Here is a 25402-nt window from a genome sequence, read left to right on the forward strand (position 1 = left end):
CCACATCTTCATTATCCACTCATCAGTTGAGGGACATCTAGGCTGGTTCCATTTCCCAGCTATTATAAATTGAGCAGCAATAAACATGGTAGAGCACGTACTTCTAAGGAGATAAGATGAGTCCTTTGGATATATGCCTAGGAGTGCTGTAGCTGGGTCATATGGTAGATCAATCTTTAGCTGTTTTAGGAACCTCCACACTGTTTTCCACAATGGCTGGACCAGATTGCATTCCCACCAGCAGTGTAGAATGGTTCCTTTTTTTCCACATCCCCGCCAACATTTATGATCATTTGTTTTCATGATGGTGGTCAATCTGACAGGAGTGAGATGGAATCTCAATGTAGTTTTAATCTGCATTTCCCTGATAACTATTGAGGTAGAACATTTTTTTAGATGCTTATATGGCATTCATTTTTCTTCCCTTGAGAATGCTCTATTTAGCTCCATAGTCCATTTTTTGATTGGCTTGTTTGATTCCTTATTATTTAACTTTTTCAGTTCTTTGTATATCCTAGATATTAATCCTTTATCAGATATATAGCTGGTGGAGATTTTTTCCCATTCTGTAGGTTGCCTCTTTGCTTTTTTCACTGTGTCCTTTGCAGTGCAAAATCTTTGTAATTTCATGAGGTCCCAGTGATTAATCTGTGGTTTTATTGCCTGAGCAATTGGGGTTGTATTCAGAAAGTCTTTGCCAAGACCAATATGTTGAAGGGTTTCCCCTACTTTTTCCTCTAGCAGTTTCAGAGTTTCAGGTCTGATGTTAAGGTCTTTAATCCATTTGGACTTAATTCCTGTGCATGGCGAGAGAGACAAATCGATTTTCATCCTTCTGCAGATATATATCCAGTTTTCAAAACACCATTTGCTGAAGAGGCTGTCTAGTCTCCAATGAGTGTTTTTGGCATTTTTTATCGAATATCAGGTGGCTATAGCTACTTGGGCTTACATCTGGGTCCTCTATTCTGTTCCACTGATCTACATGTCTATTTTTGTGCCAGTACCATGCTATTTTTGTTACTATGGCTCTGTAGTATAGGTTAAAATCAGGTATGGTGATACCACCAGCCTCATTTTTGTTGCTCAGTATTATTTTAGATATTCGAGGTCTTTTGTGATTCCAAATGAATTTTTGGATTGTTTTTTCTATTTCCATGAAGAAAGCCTTTGGTATTTTGATAGGGATTGCATTAAATGTGTAGATTGCTTTTGATAAGATTGCCATTTTCATAATATTGATTCTTCCAATCCAGGAACAAGGGATGTTTCTCCACTTTCTAGTGTCTTCTGCAATTTCTCACATGAGTGTTTTAAAGTTCTCATTGTAGAGATTCTTTACTTCCTTGGTTAGGTTTATTCCAAGGTACTTTATTTATTTATTTATTTTTTGATGCAATTGTAATGGGAGTGATTCTCTGATTTCATCCTCTGTGTGTTTGTTCTTAGCATATATGAAGGCTACTGATTTCTGTGTATTTATTTTGTATCCTGCTACATGGATGTAGGTTTTGATCAGCTCTAACAGTTTTCTAGTAGAGTCTTTAGGGTCCTTTTTGTATAGAATCATGTCATATGCAAATAATGATAACTTGATCTCTTCCTTTCCAATTTGTATCCCTTTTATGTGTGTCTCTTGCCTTATTGCTATGGCTAAGACTTCCAAAACTATATTAAATAAAAGTGCGGACAGTGGACACCCTTGTCTTCTTCCTTATTTTAGTGAAAAAGCTTCCAGTTTTTCCCCATTTAGTAATATGTTGGCTGTAGGCTTGTCATAAATAGCCTTTATTATATTGAGATATGTTCCTTCTATTCCCAGTCTCTGTAGGACTTTTATCATGTATAATGTATAATGTATATGTTTTTGCATCTTGGATTAAGTTAATGCTTGGATTTTCTAGCTAGCTGGGTATTCTTAGCTGTATTAATTGATTTGATGTTATATATTTTCAGGGTAGGAGCTTAAGGTGTTAGGTCTGGCTCTTAAGGCTCTCAGAGTACCTACAAAGGTGTTCCTGGGGGTTGAGTTTCCCTGCTATGGGAGTATTCAAGTAGGCTGAGTGGAATAAAATACAGGTAGATTCTAAAAGTTAACTAAACACTGTACCCATTCAATCAAAAACAGCCCCAAATATGTATGCCAGAGTAGTTATTATAACAACCAGATCCTCTATCAACATTGAGGTTAAGATTTCTGGTCTGTTGAGGGATCCAAGTCAGCTTGTGACCAAGTGAGACCCATCCCTGGTGCAATCCCAGTTACCTTGGATGATTTTGGTCTCAGTCAAGTTGCTGGCTGGGTCGTTGGCCTGCTGTTCTGATTTCTGGAGCTGGGCATTGGCTTTTCCTGTGGGGCAAACTGAGCATGGCAACTATGGCCATGCAGATCAGCACCCCCACTGCTGGAACTGCTGCTGCTAATGCTGCTGCTGCTGGGTCTGTTGCTGCTGCTGCTGAAGCTACTGCTGCTGGGTCTACCGCTGCTTCTGCTGCTGCTGTAGCTGCCACTGCTGTAGCCACTGCTGCTGCTGAAGCTGCTGCTGCTGGGTCCACTGCCACTGCTGCTACCAGTGAAGCTGCTGCTGCTGGATCTGTCACTGCTGCTGCTACTGGATCTGCTGCTGCTGGGGCTACTGTTACTGGTGCCGGAGCTTCTGATGTTGCTGCCGGACTCTGCTCCTCTTTGGGTCCCACTGTTGGCTCAAGTTGGCGTGGCTGGGTCCCAGGACCACTGCTCTGTTCTCTGGAGCTGGGCACAGGCATTGGGGAAGGGGAGGGAGCCACAGCTGTTCTGGTTCTCTTGCTGTTCCATGTGTCCTTCTACCTTGTGATCTGCTCCTACGTTGTTCACTGCCGCTCTCCCTTCACATGTCTTGAGTTGCGGAGAGTGCCGGTGAGTGGAAGCTCCGTGCGCCTGGCTTTTCCTGGGGCTCAAGCTGATCCTGGTGGCTTTCTGGTGCACTGTTGCCACTGCCGCTATGGTTACAGTCCTTCCGGGGCACTTTTGCCAGCCTGTTCACGCTCTGGATGCTCTGGATCTCTTCTACTTCTCCACTGCCACTTCAATTTCCTATACACCTCACTTTTTAGTAAAAGTGTGTATTTTGCTGAGTTTTTTTGGTCTTTTTCCCCCCTAGACTGCTTTGGCATGGTACCTACATCGCCATCTTAACCGGAAGTCTAGAAACACTTTTTTATGTGTGGCAAGGCAGGGTATGCATTTTTTTCAGTTCTTTGATCATGGACTTAAGTTTTTAAAATAAATTTTCAATTATAATATAACATTATATTATACTATTTATAAATATTATATAAATATTTATAATATATTATAAATATTATAATAAATATTATAAATATAATAAAAATTAAATTATAGTAAATTTATTAGTAAAATTAGTTAATAATAGAAAGTTGATAGTTTGGGGGTCGAAAAAATGGCTCAGTGAATTAAACACTCTTGTGTAATTGTGAGTACCTGAGTTTGGAACTCCAGCATCCACAAAACAACAACAACAATAACAAAAAAAGCCCTAGGCTTTGTTGCTGGTGTTTGGAATCCTTGATGTGCCTAAAGGAGACGGAGTCAGGAGCTCTTAACCATTTGAAATATCTCTTCAGTGGCCATAAGACCATTCACCTTGTTGTCCAGCCATCATCATCCACCATCTCTAGAGCTTCTTCACACTCTCCAAATGAAAACTGTACCCATTAAATGTTCACTGTCCATATCCTTCCCTGCCTCCTGGCAAATAGCGCCTTACTTTCTGTTGCTGTCATTTGACTGCTGATGATACTTCATATATTTGAAATCAATTTTTTTCCTTTAATATTGGTATATTTCACTTGTATACATCTCATAGTTCAAGGTTTATCTTTGCTATAGCATGTGTGAGGGAAGGAAATCATTTATTTTGAATTAGAGTTCCAGGGGGAGTTCATCGTAGTGGGGAAGGCATGACAAGAAAGGAAAACCAGAGTCATGTTGATGCACTGTCAGGAAGCCCAGAGCAGAAAGGCTGTCTGGGTCACAAAACCTGAAAGCCTGTACCCAATGATGCACTTCTTCCAGCAAGGCTTCCTCTTTGAAAGGTTGCACGACCTTCCCAAACAGAACCACTTCACCTGAGACTAAGTATTCAAAGCATGAGCTTATGGAGGAGACTGCATTCAAAGAACCATATTCTTCCCCTGACTCCCACAGGTTCCAGGACCATGCCATGATATTAAAAGCATTCAATCTGATCGTCCTTAAATAGCACCAATATTACAGATTACAATGACTCTTCTGAGAATAAAGATAGTCTTTCAACTGTGAATCCTATAAAAGCAAACACAAATTACATATATCTGACATATAATAGCACAGAGTCAGCATTTCCTTTCCAAAAGGAAGGGATGGAACCAGAGCAAGGAGAGGTTAGATCAAAGCAAGATTGAAATTTCAGATTCCACAGCTCCACCTTAGAAACCAGGGATGTGTGGTGAAGTGATTTGGGCTCCAGAAAGCTTAGTTAGCTCCACCCTCTTGCAACTCTGCTGCCTGTAGCCTATCTTGTGGATTAGATTCACCCTGAGCCCACAGCTTTCCTTTATGGCTGTACTGTGACCCTGGCATCAACCTGAGGTACATGCAGTGGTTTCTCAGGTCCTCCTTAAACCAATTTTTACCCTGCTATATATTTTCAGGTCTAATTTTGACCCTGAAATGCATTTTCTGGTCTCAGCCAGTCTTTGGAACTATTTTACAACACTCCATGATCCCCTCAAACATATTTTTTCATGCTTCCAAAGACGGTATCATGTTGATGAGGTTGCCAATTTCTGATACCAGGTTGGGATGTAGTTGTAGCAGCCTTTGTATGCTAACCCACTATGGTAGAGAACTCCAGCAATCTTCTTTCAGGCATTTTACTTTCAAAATAATCCATATTCTTACTATCTAGAGCCCTCACTAGCTGCCCTCAAGGTATCTTTCCTATCATCCCAGTGTAGAGCTATATATTTCTTTTTAATTGTGTGAATTTCCTTAACTTATAAGTGGTTGCAGTCTTCTAGCTGGAGATTTTAAATATGCTCACATTAGCTTCCAATTTTCATATTTTACTGCTCTGCAGTTTACTCTTTTTCACTGTTGATATGAATAACAGATAATAGCAACTAAAAGAAACAACATCACAGACTCAATGCTATTCTGCTTCAAAATTTCCTCTATAAAACATATTTCATCTATTACTTCTAAACTGAGATGCTCAAGTTATCAGAACACAGACAGAATACAGCAGACTCTTTTCTAGAATATAAAATAAACTCCATGCCAGTTCTGGATAAAGTCCCCATTTCTCCTGAAAATTCACTAGCCAAGACTCTGTTGTCTGACTCTTTATTGGCTTTCGGTCTTCCAAACCATCACTGGAATGGCCCATTAAATTCTTCTTATAGCAATGCAGGATAGTTTTAGTTCAAATTTCCATTTTCCCACATTCAAAAGACTATAAGAACCACACTGTTGTATTTATCACAGGAGTAGCTGTACTTTTTCAGTACCAGAATTCTGTATTAGTTACTTTCCCACTGTTATGAACAAATAACAACCCAAAAGCAATTTAGGGAAGGAACTAGTTTATCTTCATATACAGTTCCAGAGGTTAGACACAATCATGGTGGGGAAGGCAAGGCAGAAGCAGGAAGCCAGAATCACATTTCAGTACCATCAGGAAGCAGAGACGAATAGCAAGTGGGTCTGGGTTACATGACCTAAAGGCTTGCCCCCAGTTCCACTTCTTCCAGAAATATTCCACCTTCTAAGAGTTCTACAACTTTCCCAAACTGGACCACTTTACCGGAAATCAAGTTCTTAAACACATGGACCTATTGGGGGACATTTTGTATTTAAACCACTATAACTATGGAATCAGACTTGATCTCTTGGCTGTACCCTATATTTCTTGAATTATTTGTCATGTGAATTAATTCTTCTTTTTACACATGTGTGAGTATATTATTATTTTGATCTTATCTTATTCTTGTTCATGGTCTTACTTGCTGGTAATCTTTTTATATGGGTTCCATGTGGTAATTTCTTTCATTTCCAGAATTTCTGTTCTTTTTCAGTGTTTTGATTTCCTAAGTTTTTTCTCCTTATTTAAGATTTTTTCCTAGAACTTACTATATTATTAACTTTGAAAATTGACCCATCAAGATTTGAATAGATTTCCTTAGTTCATTCATCTGCTTGTTTGGATCTTCTACATAGTTATTGATTCTTTTTAAAGGTAGAATTCCATTATTTCTCAGATATTTTACTAGTTCAATGACTATGTCTTCTATTTTAGAGGGGCTGAGGGGATTAGGAATGGGTCCTGTTGGGTTTTGTCTCATGTTTTTGTTTCTTTGTTATGTTTTACATACCTGTCAGGATGGACATGTGTTCTACTTTTAACACATCCCCTCTCTCCAACCTTACTTACACTACCCTATTAATTTATTTACTGACAATCCTGGTTTTTCCTAGCTGTAGGAGATCTTAATGATCCTCTTCCAAAATTTCAAGCAGTAATAAAAATAATTCCTTAGAAAAATGAACTGAAGCCCTGCAACAGACAGTGTGTGGGCTGGGGCAGCATTGCGGAGTGAATAGGCCAGATCCCTGTGCCCTGGCTCCTCCCAGTTCACTTGACTGTTTTCCCTGTGCCAGATGGTGTGCTGGCAGACACTGCTGCATGAAGTGAATAGGCCAGATCCATGCTTCCCAGCTCTTCCCAGTTCTCTGATCTAGGTTCCCTGCACTTCACTGTGTGCAGGCAGGTGCAGGGTGGGGTGAGTAGGCTAGATCCCTGCTTCCTGCTCCTCCCAGTTTCCTGGAGGCCTAGTACCTCTGTGGGCTGTGGAATCAGGGCTTTTACTCTGGTATCCTGGGTACCAACATCCCTGTTCACCTGAGTCAGAGGGTGCATGGGTCAAAGGACAAAAACTTGCTTCCTCCTCAATGAAATAAATAAAAGTGGTAGACCATAAAGAAAAAAAATCCAATGGAAGTCAGAAAACCAGGAGCTCTCCGCCAAGGATGTCTATTCCTACAATGGAAGCCTCCAAATGAAATCAACAGAAATTCAATCCCAAACTGAAAATGCCACAACCAATGAGACCATGATTGAAAGAATTGCTGAACTGGAAGCAAACCATCAAAGAAACAATTGTGTCAATGAAATTGAACAGAATTGTCTCATAGAGCACTCAGCTTTGACAGTAGGTTTAATTTGATTGACAAAAATGTTAGAACCCGCAAAACAGATATGAATGATTTGAAGATGAGCTAAGAAATAGATCTCAACAACTGATTGATTTGAGTTTAATGAAGTCTTGATGAAACATAAGAATGAAGTCTAGGAAACAACAAGAAAGCCAGAAATTGAACTGATATCATACCTCACAAAAAAGATGGACACAATACAAAATAACACAACAGAAAATAAAAATCAAATGGAACTTATGAGGTTTGAATTAATCCCTGCTATAATGAGGTGTTCTATGAGGTTTAGTGCTTTCTTGTGTTTGTAATTCAAACCTCATAATAATAACCTTAAATATTAAATATTAAATATTAATGGTTTTAATTCACCTATCAAAAGACACAGGTTATCAGGGTGGATTAAAAAACAAACAAACAAACAGACCCTTCTATCTGCTGTCTTCAAGAAACTCACCTCACCACTAAACATAGACACTTCCTCAGGGTGAAAGGTTGGAAAATGATATTCTAAGCAAATTAACATGAAAAACAAGTGGGTGTTGCTATATTAATATCTGATAAAATAGACTTCAAACCAAAAGTAATCAAAAAGGAAAAAAAAAAAGGACACTTCTTACTCATCAAGGGAATGATCCAACATGAGCACATCATAATTATGAATATATATGTGCCAAACACAGGTGCACACAGTTCATAAAACAAAATCAACTTGACAACAAAACAAAGACAACACCAACACCATCATAGTCAGAGACTTCAGTACTCCACTGTCATCAATAGACAGATCATCCAAGCAGAAAATCAAGAGGGAAATAACAGAGCTCAACAACATCATAGAACAACTAGACCTAATGGACATCTATAGAACTTTCTACCTCAATTCTACTGAATATACATTCTTCTCAGCAGCCCATGGAATCTTCTCCAAAATTGACCATATATTAGGCCATAAAGTTAGGAAAACTGAAGTAACTTCCTGCATCATGTCAGATCACAATGCTTTAAAGCTAGAAATTAACAATAAGAGACACATTAAGAACTCCACCAGCTCTTGGAGACTAAATAGCACACTTTCAACAATGGATGGGTCATGGCATAAATCAAGAAAGCAATTGTAAAATTCATAGAATTGAATAATAATGAAAACTCTATCTACCCAAACTTATGGGATACAATGAAGGCAGCCCTAAGGGAAAAACTCATAGCTCTAAATACCTTCAGTACAAAGACAGAGAGATCCCAAATTAATAACCTAACTGGCCACCTAAACTCTCTGGAAAACCAAGGGAATATACCCCGAAGAGCTCCAGATGGAAAGATATAATCAAGATTAGAGCATAAATTAATGAATTGGAAACTAAGAAAACAATTTAAAAATTGATGAAACTGAGAGCTGGTTCCTTGAAAAAAAAAAAAAAAGACGATTGGCAAACCCCTGGCTAATTTGATCAAGCAAGAGAAAAGAAAAAGTCTAAAAATAACAAGATCAGAAATGAGAAAGGAGATATTATAACAGACATCAATGAAATGGGAAGAATCATTGAGACATAATTCCAAAACCTCTACTCCACAAAATTGAATAATCTGGAAGAAGTAGATGAATTCCTAGACATGTATCTCCTACCCAAACTAAACTTGAAGCAGATTAATCTCCTGAACAAACCTATCACCTCCATGGAGATTGAAAAGGTAATCACTCCCCCCCCCCAAAAAAAAAAGAAAAGTCCAGGACTGGATGGTTTCTCAGCTGAATTCTATCAAAACTTCATTGAAGAACTGAAACCATTTTTTTCTCAAACTGTATCACATAATCAGAGATCAGGGAATCCTTCCCAACTCCTTTTATGAAGCTAGCATCACTCCAATACCAAAACCAGACAGAGATTCAACAAGAAAAGAAAATTATAGATCTTTATCCATGATGAATTTAGATGCAAAGATTCTGAACAAAATCCTTGCAAACTGAATTCAACAACACATCAAAAGCATTACCCACTTTGACCAAGTAGGCTTCATTCCAGGGATGCAGGGATGGTTCAACATATGGAAATTGATCAATGTAATATATCACATAAATAAACACAGCCATAAGAACCACATGATCATCTTAATTGATTCAGAGAAGACCTTTGACAAAATACAACACTGCTTCATGATCAAAATGCTAGAAAGAACAGACATGAAGTGTTTATATCTCAACACAATAAAGGCTATATATGAAGCACCTACAGACCAAATAATTCTTAAAGGGAAAGAATCAAGGAATTCCCATTGAAATTGGGAACAAGACAGGGGTGACCACCCTCACCACTGCTCTTCAACATAGTGCTAGAAGTGCTAGCCCAAGCAATAAGGCAAGAAAATGAAATAACAGGGATTAAAATTAAAAAAGTAATAAGTCAATTTAGCCCTATTTGCAGATGACATGATCTTGTACATAAGTGACCCAAAAGTCTCCATCTCAAAACTTCTAAAGGTGATTGATTAATTTCTTCAGTAAAGTGGCAGAATGCAAAATCAATGCACAAAAATCAGTAGCTTTTCTATATACAAAGGTAAAATATACAGAGTAATAAATAAGTGAGGCTGTCCCATTTTCAATAGCAACATAAAATTTAATAGCTTGAAATAACACTAATGAAGGATGTGAAAGACCTATATAATGAAAATATAATAAATTTAAGAAAGAAATTGAGGAAGACTTGAGAAGACGGAAAGACTTCCCATGCTCCTGCATTGGTAGAATTAATATTGTGAAAATGACAATTCCACCAAAATCAATATACAAACTTAACCCAATATCAGAAAAATACCAGCATCACTCTTCACATAGATTGAAAAAATGATCTCACAATTCATATGGAATTACAGTAGTCCTCAGATATCCAAACATATCCTCAAAAAAAAAAAAAAAAAACCCTCTGGAGGTATCACCATACCCAATCTAAAGCTATATTACAGAAACAGCACTGTAGTGGTATGAACATAGACCAATGGAACAGAACTGAAGACCCAGACCTTACGTCAAGTAATTACAGCAAGTGGATCTTTAGCAAAGATGCCAATAATGTTGACTGGGGAAAAGACAGCATCTTCAATAAATGGTGTTGGGCAGATTGAATAACCATATGTAACAAAATGAAATTCAACACACTCATTTTGCCATACACAAAAATCAAGTCTAAATGGATTAAAGACCTCAATATAAGACCTGAAACCCTTCAGCTTCTGGAAGAAAAAAATAGGAGGCATGCTCCAAGATATGGGACTTGGATAAGACTTCCTGACCATAACTCCAGTAGCCAAAGGAATTCAACAAGCACTCAACCAATGGGATCTCATGAAACTAAAAAGCTTTTTTCACAGACAAACATACCATAAGAAGAGCCAATAGATTAAACTACTGAATGGGATAAAATCTTTGCCATATATACCACTGACAGAAGCCTAATATCTAGAATTTACAAAGAATTCAAATATGAAGAAACAATCAAACAAATCATTCCAAAAGTGGAACAGAGAACTGAATGGAGAGATCTCAGAAGAAGAATTACAAATGACTAATACACACTTAAGAAAACATTCAACATCCTTAACCATTAAGGGAATTCAAATTAAAACAACTATGAGGTTCTACCTTACCCCAGTAAGGATAGCAAACATTAAAAAATCAAATGAAAACAAATGTTGGTGAGGATGTGGAGAAATAGGAACACTCATTCACCATTAGTGGGAATGTAAGCTGGTAAACCACTATGGAAATTAATATGGAGACTTCTGAAAAGGATGAAAATAGAGTTACCAACAGACTCTGTTATTCTCTTACTGGGCATTTGCCCTAAAAGCTCCACACCTCAGTTCAGATACATTTGCTCAATCATGTTTAGAGCTTCTCAATTCATAGTAGCTAAGACCTGGAATCAGCCCAGGTGCCCACTATTGGTTGAATAAATAACCAAGATGTGGTATATGTACATGAAGGCATTCTAATCCTCATTAAGAAAAAAATGACACAGTGAAATTTGTTGGAAAATGATCAAACTTGGAACAGATCACACTAAGCAAACACGCATAATCACAGAAAGACAGCTGTAACACGGTCTCACTCATCTGCAGTTCCTAACCTGGATAGCCTGAGTTCCTGACATGCCTGAATGGCATCTTGAGGCTTGGACAATAGGAAGTTAGGGCTTAGGGGAAGGGGGGGGCACAAAACTGAACCCACATTGAGCTGGTACCATAGAAATATATATCCTGGAAGTTAGACTAAAAGGCTGAACCTCATCAGGACCTTAGGGGGAGCATCTGAATCCAAGGGCCCTGGAAGGGTTGAGATGAAGCCTAACCTTTAATTTCTTTTCTCCTGTTTCTCTTTTTTTTTCTGTTATTTTCTTTTTTCTTTTCCTTTGGTGCTGGCCTGTTACTCCTTGCACAAGGACATGGCTAATACCTACATGTTGTTGATCAGAGAGACCTACAAAGTCTCCCAAAACAAATAAGCTACACTTCTGTCAGAACACTTGATTACCCACCAGGGGTTAATGGTAAGACCCTACTGCTGAAGCCACCATACATACTTGGCATGGACCATGGAGATAACTGGTTGGAATCTGGAAAAGAGCCAGTCCCCAGGCAGTTGCAGTTAGCGCTTTTAGTGCTGGAAGGTGCTACATGAGTACTGGACTAAAATGGACAACATCTGAATGAACAACTCAAAGTCTAAGCTACTCACAAGCAAACAACTTGACATGATGCTCACACAAGTGCAGTAGTGGCATACAGCCATGGTGGATAACCATCTGCTCTTGGATTGGCTAATAGATCGGCTCAGTGGAAGGAAACCATATCTGGAACTGGGAAACTAGTCAGAATCATATCCTCAGCTTTGTAGATCCACTCTTGCACTTATCCTGCTGGTGTTTGCAGTGTATATTTGCTTTTCACAAGTCCAGTTCTTGTCTCTGAGATTCCTGGAGTAGCACCTGCATGAATGTTATTAATATAGACAATTGATTCTGGTCTGTGGCTTAGGGTGGCTTAGGTGGTCCTGGCCATGACCTAGGTAGTGCCAATGTTACTTTGCTGACAGTAGCTGTTGCACTAGGCTCTGGTTAATGTGGCCACAGTGGGCAGTCGTAGGAGTGGTGGTCACTAGTGATGCAGCTTCTGCAAGCACTTCACAGGAAGAGGCATTTAAGGCTAGTGTGCAGAATGCCTATGCCTCCTGTCCACAGGGGTGGCAGATGAAGCAGTTGCAGTGGCTGGCAGGTAGTATGATTTCGTAGGAAGTCCAGTGAGATGTAGAGCAAGTCCTTTCCAGTTTGTGAGTCATGGAGTTGGTGAGGGCAGCATAGTTAGTTGGTACAACAGCCCTGTTCCCACTGCTTCTCTATGAATAGTCATCTACATATTCAGATGTGGCTCCTACTCTGACATCTGACAGGGAGTTCCAGCATCTTTAATTTTTTAAAAGAATACTCTTCTAGGTGATTAATATTGTTAACAGGAAATGGACTAATAAAAGCTCTAGTGGAACATATTGGATCAGGTTCTGGGTTGGTGAAAAGGTGAAAGGAATGAGGAGCAGGCAGGGTCTAATTATCCCAGAGATGATGAAAACAACCAATGAAACTGCCTTCACCTCTGCACCTTTTATACAAAGCACAGGTAGGAGATCGCCACTTCAGACAGACAAATTAGACATGAAAACCAAGAGGCAGGAGATGTAAAATTCCTCAGAAAGCTTGTGGTGATTTAGTTTTAGATTTGGGCCAAGTACATTCATTATTTTTCAACTGCCTGCTGCAGTAGCATAGTGTTGAGTAAAAGGGAGGTTAGTAATCAGTTGTAGATTCTGAATTCAATTATGCAGGTCTCAGATGTTTTAAGACAGCAAGAAACAATCTCCTAAGCCTTTGTATGCTTCTGTCCTTAAGCAACTGCTGCTCAGTTCATTGCTCTCATTTGAACCCTTTCGTTCTTTTGATTGTTATGATTTTTTTTTGTTTTGATTTTCAAGGTAGGGTCTTATTCTGGCTCTGGTTGACCTAAATTAACTATGTAGTCTCGGGGTGGCCTCGAGCTCCCAGTGATCCTTCTACCTCTGTCTCTTCCATGTGCTGGGATTAAAGGCATGTGCCACCATGCCTGTTGACTGTTATGTTGTTTAATCTGAAAAGATCCTTGTGGTTGTTTTACTTCCCACTGAACATTTGCAATACATCTGCCTCTTAAGAGGCTGCTTGCTTGGAATCTGTGCTATGTAGTGAAACCCTATTTCAATGAACCATAAACAAAAAAAGATCTATTATCTATCTATCTATCATCTATCTATCTAACTATCATGCATCTATATACCTTGGATGTATATTACTTCTGATATAAATTCATTGACTTGTATCATTAAGAGATGCATCATTTGTGGGAAGGTTCCAAAGAAGTGTCAGAATTAACCCCTCATCCATGATAATTGACCAACATCAACAATGTATCACTAGGAAAGACAATATTAGAAGAATCACAGGATGGAGGGATGATTTTCTCATATATACATTTAATTTGCCAGCCTGGCTCTTACAGCATGCAGATAATTCTAGTGACACCAGTAGATGTGTGCAAACCCCACAAAGAACCACTTACAATAGCCACCATGTTAGATGTGGCAACTATATTAGTAAAGACTAACCTTGCTTTAGGTAGATGGTATGCAACCATTGGTCTGATGAATATAGTCTTTTCTTGTAGCAGGAAATACCAAATATAAATAAAAAGGATAAGAAATTGTTTGCATTTACATAGGAATGACAACAATAAATACTCGTAATTTTGACATAATTGTCACACTCTCTATTAAAGTAAGGACCTCCAAATAAATATTATGAAAAGATTTGATTATCTGGTCATTCCATACAACATAGAATTAATATAAATTATTAAGCTAACCAATTCATTGAGCAAGAATTTACAAGTATATTGTGATTCTTGATCAATTGTATATTCTGTGTAAGATTATAGACATAATCCTAAGAAGACTCACATACTTGGTTAAAAATTTTAGAGGTATCTTAGTTTATTTCATGTTGGTATGTCTTCTCCATAGTAAAGAGAAAGTATTGCACTGTACTCCAGGCACAGCCCAGAAGAAAGCACTGAACTTGGCAGGTCTTTTATGGTTTCTGATGGAGCATAATGCACATAGGATCACTGTTCTGACCCACCTACTTGGCGTCATGACAAGGCTGTACATGTTATTGCAGAAAATTACTCTTCAGAATGTCTGCTCTGTGATAAAGGTGTTATTACTAAGTGAATCATATTATCTGCTATAATCAATGGTATCAGAGGAACCTGAAAGTTGAAAAGATGCCATATGCATGTGCAGTTGCCACCAATTACCTACATGATAATGAAAATACTGGCCTTTAGGGATTTGAAGGATGTCCTGGTAGTGGAAAAATGGCCTGAAAATATCTCTACATATGTGGTTGAAAGACAACAACAACTTTCCTTGTAGGCTATTGGATCTGAGTCAAAAATGAACCACCTCATCTTCACCAACAAATGACTATATAGCCAAGGGTTCATATGTTGAGCTGAGTTTTATCAGACTCACAGACTCATGAACTCAGATTGGCCCAGCAGGAATCAATTCTGAGGAGAAACCTGTGCACCCAGGGTTAAGCTTAGAAAAGTGGCACATTACCTGGTGAGGCCATCATATTGTATTGTCCACTACTGTGGCATTAATACTGTTCCTTCACTTTGGTCCACAGATACATTGAGTAGGAGAATGCCTTATGATTGGTTTGTAGGTGAGGAAAAAAATCTCAATTCATGATGGGAACTCTAAATATGTGGATGTAAATCTGAATATGAGCTCTCTTGCAGCACCTCACTGCTGAGGAGTGATTCAAAAAACAGCAGTCAGCAGGAATCCTCCTAATGGGCAGTATTTTGATTGGCATGCCTGTTCATGTATTTTATGTCAAAAGAGAAAGTTGTCTCCCATCAGAAATAAACATGGACTTATGGGAAGTTTCAAATTGCCTGGATGGTTGTCAAGAGCCTGCTGGGATAAAAACATGATGCAGATATAAACTATTCACAGTTCATCACATCTGATACAGCTATTACTGAATGCCTAATCTGCTATCAATGAGCATCAGTCCTGAGGTGTAGCACACACGCTGCTTTTTCAATATGCCAACCATATGCTTCAAGGCACATTGGATATACTAATATTGCAAAAAACAAATCACCCACTGAGTTTAAAGGAAGTACCAGTTCTTCTAAGGAGGCCAACGATAGTAATGGTGATGGGGTAGCTTACCCTTTGAGTTGCCAGACTCATGAAATTTGCCTTTTGTGAACACAGTATCATATAATGGTTATATTTTTGTAAGCTATACTGTAACTTCAAGACACATCCCCCTAAAAAGTAGCTCCAAGCGGCAGTGCTGTTATTTCTTCAGGGCAGTTCAGTATTCTATCATGATGGATGTTCCTTGATGGTGCATTATGAATCTCATGATCATATGACTGTTGACCTCTTTACTGTAAAGTGGGGATGATAGCGTGTTGTTGTTGTAGCTATTTTCCCTGAATTCAAACACTCCTTTTTGGAGGGAGGAAGAGACTCATAAAATTCAGGAAGCAAACAAAACTTAAAAGGCTCAGGAATCTCATGTAAGTTATAAGATTCTCAGGGCCCTTCCCTTAATTTATAATAGGCAGTAATAATACTGAGATGGAGAATTCCTGGCTGGGCAACCTGTTGGGGTGGGCTTTTTCAGTGATGCAGCTGCCTTTGGGCCATCCATGCTCCTGTAAGCAACCCCTCACCTATGCTATTGTAAATAAACCCACAAAACTCACTGGTTCACCAAGACAAACTTGGGAGGAAGTGTTGCTTTGGTCTGTCATCAGTACCATACCTGAAGGGAAAAGGCATTTATCCATATTACCTAAGGTTAATTCACAGAACAGATGTGCTTTTTATTCTATGCCATTTAGGATCCTATGGTGTTGATCAGGCAGTGCAGTTCCTCAAATACTGGTGCTGACTAAGGTCTTATGGGCCAGAAAGTTAATAATGCATATGACTATGTGATAATCCCATATAAAATGAATCAATACATTTTCCAGGGTGTATAAACAACAATATATTTTAAGTTTACTGAAAACCAGCAGTGCATTTTTTTAGCAGGAAAATGATATATAGCATGATTTGGTCTTATGCTGCCAGTAAGAAATGTGCAGCAGAGATATGGCAGCACTGGAAATGGTATGCGCAGTCAGGAACCCACCGTAATAGTCTAGGTTAGACACAGGCATGATTCAACAGAGATGATGTGCCATCAGGTCATCATATACTTTTAAACACTTACTGTTAGAATTATATATGGGTAGAATGCTGGTTCAGCTCATGATTGCAGAGAATGGTGTAGTTAGTAACTAGAGGAAAAATGTAAACAGAGGGAAATCATAGGCTTATAGTATAAGCACCAAAAATAATTAGTGAAAAATGTATTAAATTTTATATTTCTGAGTTTTAAAATTTAGCATCTGTTTAGAATATGTAAATATCTATTTACTAATATCTACTAATGTTCTACCCGTCCTTGTGTTTTATAAATAAACACATACAAACACATACTGAACATATATGTCAAAAACTGTTTTTATGAATAGGTGTCCACTATTCAAAAGTATAATCATCAGCTTACAGGGAAAAAGAAATTCACAGCTCATTAGTAGAGTTATGAAGCTTTTTGTTGATTTGGCCTCTGTCTGACTTTCTATTCTCATCTCTTCCATAGTTACCTTTCCAGATAGCCAACACTAAAAATTAGGAATGGAAAAGATTTACTGGGAAGCAACTCTTGTAAAAGGAAAAGGAAATAAGAAAGCTTGGGTGCAACACAGACTTGGCACGGTCTCTGCCAGCCCAGCAGGAGCTGGAGGAAGCCAGTGGTGGGTAGAAATGACTCAGCCTTTGTAGTGCTGCTGCCTTGCAAAATCACTGTCAAGGCTGCCTGGAAAGAGACACTGTGCAAAACCCAAGTTGGGCCCTATAGAACAAATGCAGCTAGCAGCAAATTAATCTCATTTTCACCATCTCAAGGGAGGCCTGAAGGCTACATCATGTCTGTGGTCTTCATGTTAGCACCTTCCACCCACCCTCAACATACAGAGTCACGGTAAGTGCTTTTTGAGAGCCTTACCTGCCTGAAAAAGCCATGCTTTTGGGGTTCTTCCACAGTGGTATAGTGATTATACCACACTGCTTCTTTGCTCTTTGAGATTGGGCAGATTATTAAACATCGCTGTATGCGTACAGATGATGGCTTAGGTCCTTCAAACTTTAAAGTAAAAGCAACAATAAGAATGTAATTCAGGGAATGGTTATAGGAAGGCAACATTGTTGACACCTTAGAAATGTTTTGAATATAGTGGACACTAAGAAAATACTAGTTGCCATAAAATATTAATATGTTACATCAGTTACTTTCATGTTTCTGGGACAAAATACCAGACAAGAGGCAATTTGTGGAAGAAAAAAAAATATATTTAGGCTTACAATTTCCAAGGATAGAGTCCATCATGGTGAAGAAAGCATGGAAGGATCAGGAAGATGGTTCCCATAGACACATCGACAAAGAGAAAATAAAGAGCAATGAATGATGCTTTTCCATCAATTATCTTCTTTTTATGTGTCCAGAACGCCACCCAATGTTAAAGTAAGTTTTCCTCAATTAACTTTATCAAGATTAACCCACTTCATGGGTGATTCTAGGTCCTGTCAAGTTGACAATATACACCATCATACATGTGCTCAATGAAATCAATAATAAGAGTTCTATCAAAGTTCATTTTGCATATTAGGCAAACTACTATTACACTTAAAAACTACTTCAACTATTGATGGATGTGAAAACCTTACAATGTACTACACATTTTGTGAGAGAATAAACAATATATTTTATATATCTAGTGATTACAGAAATGTGGGATATATAGGAAGGACAGAATAGAAAGAAGGAGAAAGGAATGAATAAAAGGAGCGAGGGAGAAAGAGATGAAAGAATAAGAAAGACTGGTTAGTTATGGATGTTGCATTAATTAGCTAGTGCTCCATTATCAGACACTTAGGGACTCCAATGGTTTTAAATAGCACCAGTTATTTATTTTATTGCAAAATCTACAATTTTGGAAAATATCATGGGGCTAATAGCACAGCTTTACATGACATCAGTTGTGTTGGCTGCTTTCAAGCTGGCTCAACTCATGTGTCTGGTAAGTTGGTATTGATGGCCAGCTCACTCAGGCTGGGCTTTCAGCTCAGTTGTCCCTTTTATGGATATTTCTGTGGGATGACTGGCCTTTGGATATGGTATGCCAGGAGAATCAGATAGGATCTATATAGTCTTTCATGACCTTGCCTTAGAAGTCATGTACTGTTACTTTTTCTGTGACTTACTGTTATAGCTATAGACCTACCTTACATCTCAAGAGAATGAATTTCAGATTGCTTGGAAAAAGGTACATATGGAATGAGGGTATCACTGAAGTCAGTACTGGGAAATTATTCATCTTTGGTGCAATAATAATGGTGGTGAGTTTCTGGAGTTTATACAGCAACAATAGCAAGAACAACATGAGGCAACTGAATATAACTGCAGTGAAATGAATGAAAAAGTGATGAAACAATTAAACACAGTTGAGTATAGAGGAGGCTTGGCTTAAAGCTCTGTGGGCACTATTCATCTGTAATTCAACACTCCTTCCTCCTCACTAATCAGATGAATCATATTTCAAAGTGCCAGATAACATGCATCCCAGTTAGCAAAAACAGTGACAGAAAAATGTGAAACATACACTGCTATTAACACAACACCCATGTTTTTGATATTCTGTTTGTGCTTTTAAGCCCCATCCCAAATGTTAAACTTTCCATTTAACTATGTATCTGACACAAACCAAATATTTCTTTTTAAAATATATTTTTATTAGATATGGACATACTTAGTGTGTAAACAACACATGTTGGTACCACCCTTTCCCTCATCCCTGCTCCTTTTCCAAAGTGGCCTTCCTCATTGGGATGCAAGTCATCCCCATGGGGATTGTGGGCCACGCATTGTGGGGCAGCAGTCAGTTGTGGGGAGAGACAATGTTTCTGCGTATAATGTCCCAACTTGTGGCTCTAACAATCTTTCCACCCCCTCTTCTGCAAAATTCCCTGAGCCATGTTGGGTGCATTTTGAGTCTACTTCAGTGGTGGGTTCTTAGGAGTCTCTGTGTCTGTGCTTTGGTAGGTGTTGAGGGTCTTCACTGTCCTTCACCCTTGTGCTGATATCAGGTACACCGAGAAAGCAGCACTCTTGCTCATTTGCAAGATTCCTCTGTGATTTCAGCTGGGGCAGGGCTGAAGTGCACCGGGCTGTTTATCTCCTCCAATCCTGCTCTCATCTGAAAAGGAGAAACAGAATCTCCAACGGAAAGTGAAATCAGCACCAGTTAAATGGAATACCTATTATTAATTTAGAGAGAATTTAAAGAGGGTGGACCCTCTTATAGCCCAAGATTAGTGGGAGCTTGATATTGGAAAGCAAAATCATTATCTGGATATGATTCTGACTAGTTTCTTAGTTCCAGATATGGTTTCCCTTCCACTGAGCAGATCTGTTAACCAGCTAAAGAGCAGCTGGTTACCAACCATGGCTGTGTGCCACTATTTCACTTGTGTGAGCATCACGTCAGGTTGTTTGCTTCTGAGTATCTGAGACCTCAAATTGCTCGGATAAGTGTGCACTTTCCCCTGGTACCTCATGTAGCACCTAATAGCACTAGACAGCTGTCTGGGGATTGGCTCTCTTCCAGATTCCAGCCAGGTCTCTCTCCATGTTCTGTGCCAACAGCATGTGGTGTCTTCAGTAGTAGGGTCTTACCATTAACCTCTGGTGGGTAATCAAGTGCTCTGACAGAAGTCCGTCTTGTTTTGGGAGACCTTGTGGGTCTCTCTGATCAGGAGCTCATTGTGGGTGTTAACTCCATCCTAATACTGGGAGTTACAGGCTGGCACCAAGGGAAATCAAAAAAGTAATCAAACCAAATATTTCTGATGCCACCTAGGTCTACTTGTGACCTCTTACATCAAAGTCTGTCTCACTATTCTATTTCTAGTAGTGACCTCTTATACCACAGACTATCTCTGTTTTCTGGCAATGATTCCTCTCATCAGCCCTTTGCTATCACTCATTAAACACAATTGCCTCTTAAGGTAGAAGGTACGTTTTCTGAAATGGATTATTCTCATCCATCATGCATGATTCATAGTATGAAATACATAGTTATTAAATAGATCTGCTAGAAACTAAAGAAATATCAATTAACTTAGCTCGGAAGCTTTAGAGGTTCAATCCCTTTCAATAATGAGTATCTATCATATTTATTTCCTGTATATCATAATAGTTAGGAGCACAGAACACACAGCCAAAATGCCTTGGTTTGTAGCCAGACTTGGCAACATTTACTGTCAGCTCCTTGGACAGGTTACTAAATGTTTCTGCTTTGGTTTTATGATTTATAAAGAAGAGGTGGTGGTAATAGCACCTCCTCATATGCTGTGATGGTTGAATGAACAGCTCTTAAAGTACTGAGGGCACACAGTTAAGGACACCATACTGCTGAGGTAGAGTCTGATTTCCCCTGAGTGTCTTCAGAGAAGTCACCAGACTTTCTGTTGAATCCACTGGAATGTTAACATGGGAAAAAAACCCTGGTTATGCAATTTTAGTTAGCATTTAAAAATAATCCTCAGTGCAAGGCCTCCTTCTTAACAAACATACAGACTGTTGTTTCTTAGCTGTGAGGGCTGAATGGCATGTACGCATTTTCATAAAAGGCTATTAATTGATGAAGTATCTTCATCAAGATGCTAGTACAAACGCCTGCATCCGAAGCAAATTTAGGACATTTTTTTTTCCTCCTCTGTGGTAGAGAATAGTGTCCTACAGGGAACGAATAGTTTCCTATGCTCTCCACTTCTTGCTGCTTTGATTACTTTCCCTTTTGGCCACTTGAGGGAGGGGTGAGTTTTTTAACTCCTGGCAACGGAAAGGTTTTCTTTTCCTTGTTTAATGGGGTGTTAAACACAGTCTGAGTTGGAGGCTTTGGATAGAGATAAATTCTTCGTATAAACTAAAAAAAAAAAAAAATAATAAAATGAAATAAAGGAGACTGGATCACTTTTTAGTGATTATGGTCAATCTTTCATCAAAAATGGTATGAATGTCTGATTTAGATGATTTAGACTTCTCTCATACTCTCAGGCATGGGGACTGCTGAGGTGAATAATATTTCAGTGGAGATTAAAAAAATCTCTCATGTAAAGTAGACTACATGTATAGGAATATATGACTTTTAGTATCAGAAAAAAAAAAAAAAACACTCTAGGATTTCAGTTTGGTGCAAAATTGGAAACAGGAAGTTGTGAGAACAAATGCCAGACTAGCTGGCCAGTGAAGTTTGGCTTGTTCTGGCCCCACCTCTCGTTGTAGGTGCATTGGGAACATGAGGAACACAGACTGGTATAACACTTTGTTTCTGCTCTGTGTAATACTGTAAATTGAATTGGTAGAATTTGTAAGAGTCCCTTTAAGTGCTGACCCCTGTCCCCAGTCCTTGATGTTTTTCTCTCTCTTTTTTTCTTTGAGAAGTCTTTATTAGTTCTAAGAAATGCAACTAATTTTTCTAAGTTGATATACTATGGGGGAGCATTTCAAAAGTCACATATTACTTGAAGGACATAACTGAATTGGTTGAGCTTTCTCACGCAAATAGTTGCATGCATGCATGTACGTGCATTCATGGTTGTAAGTGTGGGTGTGAGAGATCGAGGAGGACTTCGAGTACCGGTTCTTGCTTTACACCTTGTTTGAGACTGGGTCCCTTTTTATTCTCGGCTGAGAACACCAAGCTACCTGACCTGTGACCTTCTGGGGATTCTCCTGTCTCCCCTTCCTAACTTGCCATAGGAGCATCCGGATGACAGGCTTTCTACAAATCCAGCCTATGCAAGTTCTGCATATCTGTCCTCAGGTCTTCCTGCTAGTGCAGGAAGCCTTCTATTCAGCACCAACTTCCAAACTCCTTACTTGAGTGTTTATAGTTTTCTACATATAGTATTATGTGGTCTACAAACAAAGTTGATTTTACTTCTTCATTCTAACTTAAATGCCTTTCATTTCTTGCCCCACCCTTTGGTCTAACTGCATTTGCTAGACATACTAGCCCTGTGTTTAACAGAAGTGAACATTAATACAAGAAAATGTAAACATCCCTTTTTTTTTTGGTAATGAATCTTTAATGAAAAGCTTGCATATTTTCTTACTCGGTTTTCATGTTGATTATGATATTAATTGTGAAATTTCCACAAATGGCCTTTATTTGCTTCTAAAACATTTTTCCCATGCCTTAATCATTTGGAGTTTTTTAAAAAATTATTATTTATTTATTTGAGAGAGAGAAAGAGAATGGGTGCACCAGGACCTTCAGCCACTGTAAATGAACTTCAGATGCATACATTACCTTGTGCATGTGGATTATGAAGGCACTGGGTAATTGAACCTGGGTTTCTAGGTTTCACAGGCAAGAACCTTAGAGGCTAAGCCACCTCTCCAGCCTGAGAGTTTTTAAAATTATTACTTTACTTTTAAGAAAGAGACACAGAGAGAGAGAAAGCAGCAGAAGGAAAGAAAGGGAGAGAGAGAATGAGAATGGGTGTGCTAGGGCCTTGCAGCCACTGCAAATGAACTCAAGCTGCATGCACCCTTGCATCTGGCTATGTGGGACCTGGAGATTTCAGCAAGCATTCTTAGGCTTTGCAGGCAAGCGCCTTGACCACTAAGCAATCTCTCCAGCCCTTTTTTTTTTTTTTGTAAAGAAAGATGTAATATTATGAGACTGGGAAGATTGCTCAGTGGTTAAAAGTGCTTGCTGAACAAGCTCAATAACCATAGTTCAGGTTCCAGGAATTTGTGTGAAAGCTCATTCAGTAATGCAGGGATTGCAGTCCCAGAGCACCTTGTACAACATGAGAGGCAGAGCCAGGAAATTTCCCAAAACTCATGAACTAAGTAGCCTTGCATCTGCGGTAGCAAAGAATGAAAGACACACTATCGCAAACAAAATGGAAGGAGAGGACTGACACCAAGCAGTTGTCCTTTGACCACTACATGCGTACTGTGGCAAGTGCCCCCCCACCCACCACACAGCACAAATGATATTAAACTTAATCAACTCATGTTTCCATATGCACTAACATGTTGACATTATTTTATCTTTGGTAATGTGATTTGTTACCATTGTCTGGTTTGTATGTGGTAGGTCAACTTTTTTTAAATTAATTAGTTTTGTATTCAGTGAATACAGTCAAGTTGGTACCATTGTTAGGCTCATCCATGTCCTACGCCCTCCCTCTGGCCCCTCCTTATTGAGGTATATGGGTCATGCATTGTGGAGTTAGCCCACAGTTATGGATAGGAGAAATTTCTCTGTGTATCATGACCCAAAGTGTGGCTCTGACATTCTTTCCGCCCCCTCTTCCAAAAATTTCCCCAAGCCATGTTGGGTTCATTTTTGGTCTGCTTCAGTGATGAGGTGCTGGGAGCCTCTGTGTCTCTGGATATTTGATTGGATAGGAGTTTATTGTTCCCTTTGTTGATTTCCTTCACCCTTGTGCTGGTACCCAGTTCACAAAGAAAACAGCACCCTTGCTTGTTTCACCAATTATTCTTAGTTTCAGCTGGGGCCCTTTTGAGGTATGATGGCATTGTTCTCTCTTTGGGATCTGAGTCTATCTGAAAAAGAGAAGCAGCTTTTCCAACAGAGAGTAAAGTTAGCACCAGACAAATGGGATAGCTTTATTTTTTTATAGAGAATTTAATAGGTATAGACCCTCTTGTAGCCCATGATTGATGGTAGCTTGATAATGGAGAGTGGGTTCCTGTTTGGATATGGTTCTGACTTGTTTCCCAGCTCCAGCTATGGGTCCTGTTCCACTGAGGGGATCAGTTAGCCAAATCAAGAGCAGTTGGTTTTCCACCATAGCTGTATGCCACTATTGCACTTGTGTGACCATCATGACAGGTTATTTGCTGCTAAGTAGGTGAGACCATGAGTTGTTTGGATAGATATTGGTCATTTTCCCCAGTCGCCCATGTAGCACCTTCTGACATTAGACATGCTGACTGTCTGGGGACTGACTCTCTTCCAACTTCCAGCCATGTCATTCCATTTTACATGTCAACCACATATGGCGTCTTCAGCAGTAGGGTCTTAGGTAGGTCAACTTTTCAACCCTTGATGATACTGTGTAATCATTTTGATGTGTTTGGAATTTACTTAGCAGGGTTTTTTTTTTTTTTGAGGATTTTTGAGTCTATACTCATCAGAGATACTGGCTTAGATCTTTATTTCTGTAGTATCTTTGCTTAGCTTTGGTATTGTGGTATGTCTTGCGTCATAAAATAAGTTTCAAAGTTTTGCTTCTAGTTGAATTTTTGGAATACTTTCAACATTGATATTAAAATTCAAATATTTATTAACGATCAGCTATGAAACATCTTGTGCCAGGGCATTCATTATTAATCACTAGTTTAACCTTTTAAGAGTATTATTGTTTTCTTATATTTTTATAATTCTATTTTGGTGCAACGTATATTTGTAGGAATTTAACCATCTTTGCAAGTAATCCATTGGCTGGCATATTACTTCCCTGATATTCATTTTGTTTCATAGGTGTTCATTAAAAGTCTCCAATTTTTCTTTTATTTATTTGAATAGGCTCTCTTTCTTCCTTAATATAGCTGAAGATTTATGAGTTATATTTTAAAATATCAGAAATAGTTTGGTTGATAGTTCTATAGTTTAAAGAAATCTTCATTTTATTTATTTTACTTTTGTCTTTTATCATTTTCTGCTGCTAAATTTATAAAATTGAAACTTTTTTAGGTTTAGGTTCCTAAGGTATAATATTAGTGGTTTATTTGATATATGACTTTATTTTTTTTTTTAATTTTATTCACTTGAGAGAGAGAAAAAGACAGAGAGAGAGAGAAAAAAGAGAGAGAGAGAATGGGCATG

General features: G+C 38.7%; 1 protein-coding gene across 1 annotated transcript in view; it reads right to left on the reverse strand.

Moving 5' to 3' along the window:
- Positions 1-25402, reverse strand: part of LOC101596988 (WD repeat-containing protein 43-like) — a 44600-nt gene that overhangs the window by 10566 nt on the left and 8632 nt on the right. Inside the window, 1 exon segment of the mRNA XM_045149176.1 lies at positions 17479-17616. Coding sequence (XP_045005111.1) covers positions 17479-17616 — 138 coding nt within the window.

The sequence above is a fragment of the Jaculus jaculus genome, chromosome 5, assembly GCF_020740685.1.
Source record: "Jaculus jaculus isolate mJacJac1 chromosome 5, mJacJac1.mat.Y.cur, whole genome shotgun sequence".
Classification (NCBI taxonomy): domain Eukaryota; kingdom Metazoa; phylum Chordata; class Mammalia; order Rodentia; family Dipodidae; genus Jaculus; species Jaculus jaculus.